The following is a 13101-nucleotide window of genomic DNA, read 5'->3' as shown; positions in this document are numbered from 1 at the left end:
CATACTGGATCTGCCCTTAAGATAGACTGGAGATCAGTTCTGAACTCAGAGTCAAAAAACAAACATTGGATTTAAAGAAATCAAACAAAGAGAGTGATGGAAAACTGAGAAGAGTGTTCCCTGTTCCTCTGCCTCCTTGTTGCATTTGCCAAAGACAAGTACGTGGATACAGAATTCATCCCAACCGCGTGCAGCTTGTACAGCGCCGGGCACTCGCGTCTGGTTCAGGAAATGTGGAGGAGAGTAAGAATGGCCCATTAACTTCCAGAGGACAAGGGATCAAACCAATAAAGAGTGGTTCATATTTTTCTGTACAGTGACCTCCTCTCCAAAGCAGGGCCCTCATTAACCTAACAGCTGTCCTAATGTGGCTTTAACCCGGTGACTCTTTACATTCCTTATGGCTTCATTAGTTCCCTTGAGACGCATCATGTCTTGCACCACAGCTATGATCTACAGCCTAACAAATTCCCTACAACACCCGGCATATGGATCTTTTACTTAACCCAGCAGGAAAAAGAAGGGAGTAGTTAATCACTGATTAAAATGCCAGAACAAAATCCTTTAGTTTTTAGAAGGATCTGGGAAAGCAGTAGCAGCGTCAGTTCAGTTTGAGTGATAGCCAGAGAGTGTGTTAGTTTAATTTGGGGCACCTGGGAAAACCCAACACCAAACCAAAAAAAAAAAAAAAACCCAAATGTGTCTACATTCCCCTCCCTCCATGGAAGAAAATTTCTAAGCTCTTGTGGATAAAGATGATTAAAGCTTTAATAACGTAGAACTTTGTCAGTATTTGAAAAAATTTGTTTGAACAATAACTATGTTATATTTATCAGGGCTGAATCTGAGTACACAATATAAGAATCACTGTACAGCAAAGATCTAATTTGCTTAATTCACCTCCCTGGTAGCTGTTGTTATGCAAATAATGGCAAAAACTACAATTTTGTAAGGAATGACTTGCAAACACTTATGATGTGTAGACGTTTTAGTAAATATTCCATCCAAGAACTGTATGAAGCAGGCAAGTATTCTTGCAACCCAGGTAATGGAAGACAGGAAAGGAAGCTGCTTGTGAAAAAAAGGATTTAACTAGGAGTCAGAAGATGTGGGTTTTGGTCTCAGCTTTACCCAAAGGGTTTTGTCAAGCAAGTCACTTAATTTTGCTCTAATCCTACTGGGCTTCATTTTTTCTAATTTTATTTTTAAAATATGGGATTTAGATCAGATGACCTTAGGCTGGGTCCATGAATGACTAGGATAATCATGAATGGATTTCAGGAGACCTGGGAAACTTGACATTTGTACACAGATGTTCTGCTTTTGCCTGTGTGTGTGTGCACACAAGTGTGAGGTAGGGAGAGGGCCACTAGCTTTCCTCATATTCTTACAAATCACCACCCCTTGATCATTTCATTAATTAAAAGCCCCTAAGATGCATGATCTCTCAGGACCCTTCTAACATTGATAATTTGGGATTCTCATGGACGTCCAATGATGGTTTAAAACCATCTAACAGATCTTTGTAGTTCAGAAGTTAAGATAGGTATGAAATATTTGGTCCTGAACTCCATAATGAAGCAAAAATGTGGTCATCCTGCCACTCTGCTGCAGTTTGCTCTTGTGATGTATAAAGTTGTGTATGCCCTCATGTGTGATATTCACGGCAGCATGGCATTTCTTCTTGTCAGCCGGGCCCGTCCTCTCCCCAACCTGCTCTCTACACGGTGATCAAGGCTGGGTAGCAGCCGTGGTAGGAGGGCTGGGCGAGTGGAGTGAGTAAGAAGTTCCAGGGAACAAGCAGATTGTCCTGAATTTACCTACTTGGAAAGTACTGTAATTGACACTTTAGTATCAGCTCTGGTAGTTAATGAAACATTTTGTAATCTTGTTGTAAATTCTAAGGGTTAACGATTACACTCTCTTCCCATTTTTCAAACTGTATTTGAAATAACCCATCTGGAATAATGTAGGTTAGATTGCTTTTGAGGACCACACCAAAAATGTGAACCAGTAATTTATTGAGAGCAAAATTAGGCTTACACCATGGGACAATTAGCACTAATCCATGAAACTTGGAAACAATTTGGACCTAAGCCTCCGTTCAAGCCAGACTGGCTTTCAATTATTTGAGGTGTTATTTGGGCACTTTCCTGCTTGCTCAGGGGCATGAAAGGCTTTGGCTATAGACAGAACTCAGAAAACAAAGGCTTTAATTCTTGGATTTCTCAATGTGACATTTTTACTTAATAACTAACATTTACTGAACACACTTTTTTTTATAGTATTCTTTTATAAGCTTTGTTTTTATTGTCTCATTTAATTATGTTGTCTCATTTAATCCTGTGAAGGAGTTTTTTATTTCTCCCATTTAGTAGATGAGAAAACAGAGGCCCACAGATGTTAAGCAAATTTTTCAAGGTTACAGAGGTAGTGAGAGACAGGAAAAGCTGGGATTCAACTCTTGCCTGCATCGCTCCCATGTGAATGTAAAGTATGACTGTATTTTTTAAAATACTGAGTTTTTGTCCAGCTTTTATTGCTGAGACCAAATTGGTCACTTATTTTATTCAGGAAGAGGAAAATTTATAAAAACCTATTCTTTTGTGATTATCTTTTCCCCTTAGTTATTGTGATATAATAGGGATCTTTCAATCAATTTCAATTTTGCTTCAAAAAATCATCGGATGTTATGTTACTCCAGAATGGACCTGAAGATCATTTCCAAAAGCATGAAGAGAGACATACAAGCAGGGAAAGATTTAGGGAGCAGGTGAAATTGAACCGGGCTGCAGTTCATCAAACGAAATAAAAACTTGGTGCCAGGGAAGGTTCTGATGTTGTGTGATATTGCATAGGCAATTATAAACAACTGTGTCTGATAGTAGTTATCCACTGATATGTGCCTCCTGCCCTACTTCCTTACTATGCGAAATGTGATTGGAAGGCCAGGTGATGCTGGGGAGAGTGAAATCACACTGAATTAGAGATTGTAAAGTGACATTTAACAGGAAGGTAGCAGACTCTGAGATGGAAAAGACTGAAGGCAAAAGGAGAAGGGGGCAGCAGAGGATGAGATTGTTAGATAGCATCACCAACTCAATGGACAGAAATTTGAGCAAACCCTGGGAGATAGTGAAGGACAGGAGCCTGGCAGGCTACAGTCCATGGGGTCACAAAGAGTCAGACATGACTTACTGACTGAACAACAGCAACTACAAGCTGACTTTGTAAACTTGTTCTTTCTGCCCTACTGGCTAAGAAATTGGTGGAATACTCATATTCTCCTCTAGAACCTCAAAGGCCAGATTGTTGCTATTTGTTACTCTTTTCAAAACAAAGAAAAGTTTCTAGACACTGTAAAAACCAAATCATAAATACCTTCTATCGATTTTGGGACTTCCCTGGTGGCTCAGGTGGTAAAGAATCTCCCTGCAATGCCAGAGACCTAGATTTGATCCCAGGGTTGGGAAGATCCCCTGGAGAAGGGAATGGCAACCCACTCCAGTATTCTTGCCTGGAGAATTCCATGGACAGAGCACCCTGGTGATCTATAGTCCGTGGGGTTGCAAAGAGTCAGACATGACTGAGTGACTCGCACTTTCACTTTCCACCCATTTTAAGTGATTTTATTCAGTCTTATGCACTTACACGTGTCATTCAGTAGATTATTCTTTGATTGTCTGTTAGGAATTAGGTGATAGAATATTGGAAGAGTTAGGTAGGACTTCTGAGTGCCAGGGGAATGTCTTTCAGTCACAGATGGGGTAATAACAGCACCCTAGAATCATTGTGCTTGGCTTGGGTACTTAAAATGAAGGTGATTTCAAGGGCACCTTTTTCCTATTAAAAATAGATGTGTGTTTTATGAGTTTCAAAGCCTAAAGAAGGCAAGGACCATTTCCAAGTTTGCAACTTCAGTGTATTTTGCAACTTTAGTGCTGCTTCTGGCAGTTTCAGCTGCTTCTTGGAGATGCAGAGGCTGCCAGGGGCAAGATGATAGAAAACTCTGGTTAACTGGCCAGAGACAGGCAGTTCAGCCCGCAAGAAGCCCTGGTTCTCTCAGAAATAGCCCTCTGGATTTATTTAGCCTGAATTTAAACAACTTTTAAATTCATTCCTTTGGGAAACTCTTAGACCTCCTGTTAAAGGTTTGTTTTTCAGTAAAGATTTGCTTTCCAACTATTCCTCGTCTTTTGTGGTAGTTATAATATATACTGTATGGTAAATATAAGAACTTATAAATCCACCTCCTGGTGGGTTTATTCCATGTCATCAGTGTTTACTTGTATCATTGTGGAAAAATGAAACAAAACCAAACAGCCTTGTACACCTAGCCTTTTGGGTTTAATCTTTTGAAGGGAATTGTAGAAAGTCATGATGTTCCTTCTAATTTATTATCTGAATGAAGACATTTTTGATTTTAAAAATTGGGTTATGGAGGAGTTATCATGAACATAAATCAAAAGTAGGTTGGGATTGATGGAGTAACCAGGCAGAGCCCACCCACTGGATAAATCAAATTTGGTTTACTTATCTAAAGGTTACAGCAGGAAGTTGGCACAGAGAGATTGGAGACACTCTCTGATAATGTCAGAAGGGCAAGCTTCTGAGATCTTCATAATGAATCTCACCAGTAGGTTTGGTGACAGTAAGTCTGAATGAGTGAAGTCACATCATAACTTTTGGAAATTCAACTCTCCTCCCTGCCTAGGCAGCTGAAGATTCACTATACATGGGTTGGTCAAGATAAGTGTGAGGGCCCTTCACTTGAGCCAGGTGTGACTAACCAGCTTGTTCCAAGCACTTCCCTGAAAACAGTTTTTTTGCCCTGATGCCTCTGGGAGTCATGGTAACAGACACTTAGACTTCCAGTGAGAAAACACAATTGATCCAGAACCGAAATTGAATGCCGTTCTTGGTTCTATTATCCCAGGTGGCAATTTATTAAGTTAAGTAAAACTCTAATTCAATTATGTATCAACTTGAGAAAATATTGACTTACCTTCTTTTCCTGTGGGATACTTAAGGAGTATTAAATGTTAGTGTTCTGAGGAAGTTCAAACAGCTTTCCTTACCAGTATCTTGCAGCATGGCTTGAGAAGACCAGACTCCTTTTCAGACAGATGCTTGAGTGAATAGCAAAAGTTTAAGCAGATGCCTTGGTAAAGTATTTATTATAAACTGGGCTTTCTTGTTTAAGAAAGGAGGGAGGGAGACATTGCTCTCTCCACTCTTTTAAAAATTTTGTGACTTAAAATTTACAATTAAGTTGTTTAAGTGTTAACTTTGTTCTGTGGGGAAATCAAGTCATCTTTTCTCAAGCATGCTGGTCTCTTGCATCATCTCTTCCATCTGGACTGACCGCTTTTTGGAGTCACATCCAAACTTAAAATGAGTTGACATTCTGTCTCTCATCTAAAGTTTTCCTGATTCTCTGCATTTCCAAACATGGAACTTCTACCTCTAGTGAGCAGTTAGTTTGGTGACCTTGACCACTCTGTGAATTCCCTGAAGAAAAGACAGTAAGCTCCTTGAGCTCAGGGATCCTATCTTATCTACTTCTTTTTTCCTCTGATAAAAAGATAGGTGCTTACAGCTGTTATGGAAAGAAATAATAAAACAAACTCATTTTGTAAGGGGTCTTCATAGATAAAATGCTTTCTTTTTTGAAGTACCTCTTCAACATTTATTTCTATTAAGATCAGTATAATGTCTCACAGTTTGGAAGAGATGGTAAAAAATCGTTCCGCTTATCCTTCTGGTCAATTTAAAAGACTCTCTAGGAGCTGTGCACATAATGTCCATAGAAATACAGACACATTGATAAGACTATGAAATACAAGGGTTAGTGCAGTAGGCAAGGCCAAATTAGGACACATGTCATGGTGGGGGCCATAGAGACTCCCGGATCCTCCCTGAAGTGCTGTAGTTCATGATGGTGGGAGGGTGCCAGTGGTGATGGCACCTCTGCTCAGCCATCCCTCCCCACAGTCACCCCAGAGTTCATGTGGGGGCTCTTGCCAGACTTTGAAAAGCCCTTGAAGTCCCTCTGCTGACCCCTGACATCTAACTTTCCTTTCTTCCCTGACAATACAAGCCAGAAGGCAGAGGACTCTTGTGTCTGTTTGTCCTGTCAGTAAGGGGCCTTTAATCTGTTTTAGCATGAAAAATTCATTAAGAATGTACTATTATTTCATCAGTGAAATTCTCAAATTTTAAATTAAATCCATAGGTCTGGTTTAGCAACCGCCGTGCAAGATGGAGGAAGCAGGCTGGGGCCAATCAACTGATGGCTTTCAACCATCTCATTCCGGGGGGATTCCCTCCCACAGCCATGCCGACCCTGCCAACGTACCAGCTGTCAGAGACCTCTTACCAGCCCACAGCTATTCCACAAGGTATGGAGGAAAGCAGTCAAGGGGTTAAAATGTAATCCCCAGTCTTGTTCCCCCCTGCTTACTTTATAGGGTGAAATCTTCTGTGATGTCCCTGTGGCTGTCTGTATGTTTGTTACATTATATCAGGTTGTCCTGAAAATACCTGTCACCTTTCAGAAACATAGTTTGTTCTATGACATGTCTGAATCTCTCTAGTTAAACTGTGTTGTAATATAATATTGTTTCAGGATTTTAAAACAAAACCAAACAATGAACCAAAGCAATCTCCCAAAATAAGCATGCAATTGGCTTTTCCTTTGTTAAAACCTCTACGTTTGTACTCCAGTTTGCAATTAACTGAAGTTCTGATGGCTCCTCACTGGGGTAGGAATTGAGGGTAGGTAAACTTTGATAGAGTCCTTCTGTGTTAGAGCATGGGCTTCCCAGGTGGCTCAGTGCTAAAGAATCTGCCTGCCATGCAGGAGACCTGGGTTCGATCCCTGGGTCAGGAAGATCCCCTGGAGAAGGAAGTGGCAACCCACTCCGGTATTCTTGCCTGGGAAATCCCATGGACAGAGGAGCCTGGCAGGCTACGGTCCACAGGGTTGCAAAGAGTCAGACACAGCTTAACAACAGCAACAAAATGTTAGTGCATAGAGGTGAATGGGATAAATAGGAAGACTAAATTATTTTGGATTACAAAAGATAGCATTGTGGGCATTTGAAACTATACTCTCACACTAATATTTAGATGTTTTGAAAGTTTATTTGATAAGAAATTTAAAAACCAATACAATATTGTAAAGTAAAAAAATAAATAAAACAGTTAAAGAAATTTAAGATGCAATTCTTACACTGGTTAATCTTTATGTTGATTAGTAACATTCACTACTAATATAGGTTTGTTCTCACTGTTAAGGTGATTTCTGAATTTCTGTTCTGGTTAAGTGTTCCTTGGAAGTATATAAATAAACTATGTACTTGAACATACGTGCAGAAGAGATGTGGCTCTATTTGTTAGGAGTGGTTCTATACTTACATATCAAGAAGTACAGTATGAAATTTACATTTACTTGACCAGTGGATATGCTGATGGCTCGGTGACTGCGAACTTTTGCACTGAACCTTCTCTGCCAGCCTTCAAAGGAGATTTATGGCCGATAACCTTCTTCCTTGCAGCCGTGTCAGACCCCAGCAGCACCGTCCACAGACCTCAGCCGCTTCCTCCAAGCACTGTACACCAAAGCACTCTTCCTTCCAACCCGGACAGCAGCTCTGCCTACTGCCTCCCCAGCACCAGGCATGGATTTTCCAGCTATACAGACAGCTTTGTGCCTCCATCCGGGCCCTCCAACCCCATGAACCCCGCCATTGGCAATGGCCTTTCACCTCAGGTCAGTCCCGTGTTTCCAGACAGACGAGTTGCTGTATACCAGAACCAAATAGTCAATTCCCCGAGGCAGTCATATAATGAATTGCCAAATTTAAACCATAATGTATTCTTTATACAAGCCACATGATTTCAGTTTTCTGGTTTCCTTTCTCTCCACCCTTCTTACGGGCTGTATCAAAAGTTAGAGCTTAGACTTAAAATTCAAGCGACTTTTATCATAATCAGGGAGATTCTCTGTTTATACTTAGTTGTCAAGGTGTCATCTTCTCCACATGTAGTAGTTCTGGGTTTTGGGTAAGAAGTTCACACATATTTTTTAAAATGGTATTTGGTCAGCTGATAGGGTTGTGAGCAAGAATGCTTAATAAAAAAACACCACAGCTTTTCTATAATTTTCATAGAGAAGGTTAACAAGTTGTGTGGAGAATGACCATCTGATGGCTGCAGAACTCTGGGATAAATGAGTTATAAATGCAAAAATTAGGAGAATTACTGCTCCTTGGGAATATATAGAAATTTGAATGTTGTAATTGTTTTTCTAATTTGCATTGGACTATGAGCTTTTCTTGAGAGATTATATTAATAAATTGCCTTGATAATTGCATGTCAGAGGGTTGGTTAAATTTCCTACATGTGGCATCTGTCTGGGGTTGACATTATTAGCAGTTGTTTAAATACAGATCACTTGATTTTATTAGAGAGCACTTGGCCCAGGTGGTGAGGAGAGCTGCCCGCTAAATTTGGAGAAGTGTCACGAAGGGGTTGCAATCTATAATTGCAATCAAGAATCTCTTCAGGGCTGAGAGTGAGAGTTTTAACAGCTTTATCTTTTCTTAACCCCCTTTTTCCTCTTGGTGGTTAGAAAAACAGAGAGAAGCTCAGAATGACACAAATGAAAAGTGAAAAGACAATTATACTCAATTACACACTAATCACTGGCTATCACCACTGCCTAAGCACCAAGAGGGCATTCTAATAGGCAGAAAATGAGATTTTAATGGCACAAAGGGTGGCCAAAATAAGGACTCATATATCTTTGCCTTCTTCGTTTTCTTCAACTTGTGGTTTGCGTCTTGAGAGTGGAGTTCCTGGGCTCTGCACAACGGTGATAACTCTGAGCAGCTGAAAAGTTCAAAGCTGTTGCAGTTGAAAAGAATGAATAGCAAAGGCAATGAAATAAACATTTCTGCCTAAAGGCAAAAGTTCATAAATCCTTTTTTGTAACAGTAAATGTAATTAAGTTTCATAGATTCCTATAGCACATCCTGGGATAAAAACTAAGAGGTGGCTTTAAACCTTGGCTGCAAAATAGCAACATGAAAACAATGGACGTGCTTCCTACAGGACTTTAATAGACTTAATTTCCAAGTACTGGCATTTGTGAATGTGGTTTTGCATGAAAATCATGGACTTATATTAATAGATTCATGTTTAAAGGCCTGCATTTAGAGCATAGAAGCTTCTCCCACAGTTTACAAGGAACATCAGAAGTAGTTGTTGCCTGTGCAGTTTAAAACATAAGTGGTTTGAGGCCACAGAAAAGTTTTTTATGAACATAATTCGGTTGAGAGTTTGCATAAAAGTAGACTTAACTCTGTAAGGTGAGACCCAGGATTCTCTTGGCATTTGTCAGTGGTCGAGTACAATAAAAATGACACGAATCTGTATTCTCAAGACACTGAAGCTGCTAGTATCTTGTATTATAGATGTCTACCCTTTTATGTTATAACACATGTGTTATACTGTGTTATTTAAGCGGAGGTACTAGCACTTGACTTTGAAACTGTTAGTCCTTGATTTCAAGAAGACTGGCTATGATTCTAGAGTTGGCAGTAAGTAGGGCAGGAATGATTCCATTATCAAGCAATGGAAAATTCCTCAGGCAACTTCTCCTGTGTTTCTTTACAATACTCTTGTACATTATGTTAACTCCTTACTTATTATATTGCGGATATCCAGAATATTTTGCATTTCTACCATATATTTCCTCCTCAAACCACCACTTGTGTTGGTTACTGTAGCATCTCTAGTGAGTTAGAAGAGAGATGAATAATGTGAAGTTCCTCCTTATTTCCTTAGGCAAAATTGGAGAAAAATAGCTGAGTGCATCAACATCTTGCCAGACGTATCTACAAAATAGATGGAATAGGAGCATTAGGGGAATTGGGAATTAGGACTTAGATTTCTATAGCCTTTGAGACTGACCACTTCTCAGGAATGCCTCTATTTAAGCAAAAAGGGATGTGTCCACTGGTTTTGGTTGTCTTTATTAAAAATATCATAGGGATTTCCTTGGCAGTCCAGTGGTTAAGACTCTGCCTTCCAGTGCTAGGGGGTGTGAGTTTGATCCCTGGCTGCGGAACTAGATCTGCCATGACACAGGGTGTGGCCAGAGGTCCAAGAGGGAGGGGATATGTGTATCCATAGAGCCAATTCACTTTGTTGTACAGCAGAAACTAACACAACATTGTAACGCAATTATACGCCAAAAAAAAGTTTAAAAAAATATTGTAAAGAAAATTGAAGAAAAGAGTCCACATTTAACAGCTAGTTTACCTGTTATCTAAAGAAAAGGGTAAAGAATGGTGATGGCCAAGTCTTTTTGCTTGTTATAGGGAAGTGCTTATTAATATATTGGATCATATAATATTAAATATAGGGAACCTCCCTGGTGGTGCGATGGTTAAGACTTTGCCTTCCAGTGCAGGAGGTGGGAGTTTAATCCCTGGTTGCTAAGATCCCACATGCCTCAGGGCCAAAAAATCAAAACAGAAGCAATATTGTAACAAATTCACTAAAAATAGTCCACATCAAAAAAAAAAATATCTTAAAGAAACTAATCCTACAACTGCCATTTCTCCTCTTCTCCAACTCTTGCACTTCCTGTCTCTGGCTGAAAGCCTGATATGCAGACAAATCAACTGAGGCTCAGAGAACTTGTAGCCATATTGCTGATAGTGAGAGAGCTGGGACTAGACAAAATTCCTGGCTCCTCGTCTAGAACCTCATTACTTACAGCACCCAGTTGGGTGGAGAGAAGACAGATTAAAAAAAAATAAAGGTGGGGACTTTATTCATATTTTAAAATCATTTTATAGAATCTAGTTTTCTAAACTTTTGCATTTAGGTTAATTAACACTCATTTCTAATGCACTCTTTAAATGCTTTTTTGCTTTATGCATTTTTCTTATCAATCTTTTAACTTCCCCTAGTAATAAAAAGTACTTTTTGGTTATTGTAGAAAATGGGGAAAAAAATTTTTTTTTTTTTAAGATTTCCTTTCTCTGGAGTATGGAAAAAATTCCCCTAGGCAGCCACTGCTAATATTTTTGCATTTTACCTTCCAGCTCTTTTTGGGTGTTATGCTTTAAAAATACATACATAATTGAGATAGTATATATATACTATTTCATAAAATATGTAAGCTTCCATCTTGCCTTTTCCCTGCCTTTGCATTTCATCATAGGTCTTTTCTTATCTACTAATTTAAATGAAATTGGATCTAAAGTTTTTTGAGTCATTATGATCAGTTCATTGTAGATCTCTTTAGTAGATGCCATTTTATTTGTGCATCTTATTTGATATTTTTCCTAGTGGCATTGATGTTGATGTATCATTTGTCCTTCAGACTTGGAAATCATGCGTTAGAATGTGTGTGAACTATTGTAAAATCAGCTTTCTAGTTAATGGAATTAATAGACACCATTATGATAAGCAAATTATTCCTTACGGTTTGTGTGTGGGATTTAGTTGATTTTCCTCTGAGGCCTCTAACATATTTATCTGCTCCCTCAAACAAAGATTCTTTTAAGGCTTGGCATCAGAGCCATAAGTCAAAGGGTGTTTCTCAGATGCCCTTAGTGCTTTCCTCAGAGAAATTCTCAGCTTTCGGAGGGATGGGTGTAAAGCAGGGACTGAGGAAAAGGTCACTGTCCAGTTGGTCAGATGAGAGTAGCAACAGATTGACAAACGTGTGACATTCTGAATCTCAGAATCCTGATGGAAACTTTTAGAGACATTGATCATATCCTTCCTCAAGTTGCTTAAAGTGTCTGTGCATTACTGAATTGTTGGCAAGTGTAGTTTGTTCTGAGGGACTCCATAACTGTATCTATTTTATTTATGGAAAAGCTGAGGCCAGGGCAACACAGTCAGAGTCACCGGCAGAGGTAAAAGCCAGGTCTGTCTCTTCCAGGTTTTTTTGGCTGTGCTGGGTCTTCATTACGGCACATAGGCTTTCCCAGTTGCCGTGTGTGGGCTTCACTGGTTTCAGTGCATGGGATTCTCCAGTTGTGGCGTGCAGGCTTCTCTGGTTATAGCTTGCAGTGTCAGTTGCCCCGTGGTGCAGGATCTTAGTTCCCTGAACAGTGATCGAACCCACGTTCCCTGCGTTGGATGGCAGATTCTTTACCACTGGACTGCCAGAGAAGTCTCTCTTCCAGTTTCACTAGTTCTTTAATAAACCAAATTACACATTTAATTTGCCAAAGAGGCATGATGTCGTAGAAAGTTTTCCATGGGCTCCAGCGCTGATATTCAACTTGGTTTTCCAGCAGGAAGAATGGAAAGGCTTCACAGATGAATGACTGGGCTTCACACTCCCTCCAGAGCTGGATTTGTTAAGATATCTTGAGATTCTCAGTGTTGGGTGGAAGGAGAATAGGATAATTTCCTTGAAATTTTCTGCTGTTTCTGAATTTCTATGTAACCATTCTAGAAGATGAGGCTTTTATAACAAATGACAAAACACCCCTTAAGAAAACCGTTCAACTCACTATACCCTGCAGTAGCGCCCTCTTTTGAAAAGTTGTGTGTTCTTGGTGTGGGGACACCACGGAAAGAAAACAGGGAAATAGAGACCATGTATTTTCCCTCCAAACCCAGCTGGTATGTTCCCAGCACCTTCCTGCATGTGCAGTGGAGAAAACGGAACGCCGACTGGAATATGGAGCCAAGGAAATACAACCAGATGCTCGAGACGTGAGACTAATTAACATTTGGCCCATGTTCTTCTAATTAACTTTCCTTTGCAAGAAATACTACCCTGACTGCTCCCCCACCTCCAAAATGCACATAGCTAAACCTCCAAAACAAGGCCAATAAAATGAGCAAACTTATATCATTTCAACCCCCCCGACCCAAATCCTACAAAACTCCACAGTTTTTGGTGACAGCTTCTAATGATTTCTTGAGTGAAATACAGTATCAGTGGGTTACAGGTTTCTAGGAAGCTTTTTTGGTTGTTGTTATGTAGTATGCAAAAATGGGCCAACTTGGCTGCATTTAGAGTTCATCAACCATTGCAAATGATTCTTCAAATGTTTTGGG

General features: G+C 39.8%; 1 protein-coding gene across 2 annotated transcripts in view; it reads left to right on the top strand.

Moving 5' to 3' along the window:
- The window catches only part of PAX3 (paired box 3), a 101914-nt gene that overhangs the window by 71611 nt on the left and 17202 nt on the right, over positions 1 to 13101 (top strand). For both annotated transcript variants that reach the window (XM_061386289.1, XM_061386279.1), the window contains exons 6-7: positions 6236 to 6401; positions 7560 to 7774. In XM_061386289.1, coding sequence (XP_061242273.1) covers positions 6236 to 6401; positions 7560 to 7774 — 381 coding nt within the window. The remainder of the gene's footprint in view (positions 1 to 6235; positions 6402 to 7559; positions 7775 to 13101) is intronic.

Source organism: Bos javanicus, chromosome 2, assembly GCF_032452875.1.
Source record: "Bos javanicus breed banteng chromosome 2, ARS-OSU_banteng_1.0, whole genome shotgun sequence".
Classification (NCBI taxonomy): Eukaryota; Metazoa; Chordata; class Mammalia; order Artiodactyla; family Bovidae; genus Bos; species Bos javanicus.
The sequence above is the reverse complement of the archived record's forward strand: the minus strand, read 5'-3'. Positions and strand labels throughout refer to the sequence as shown.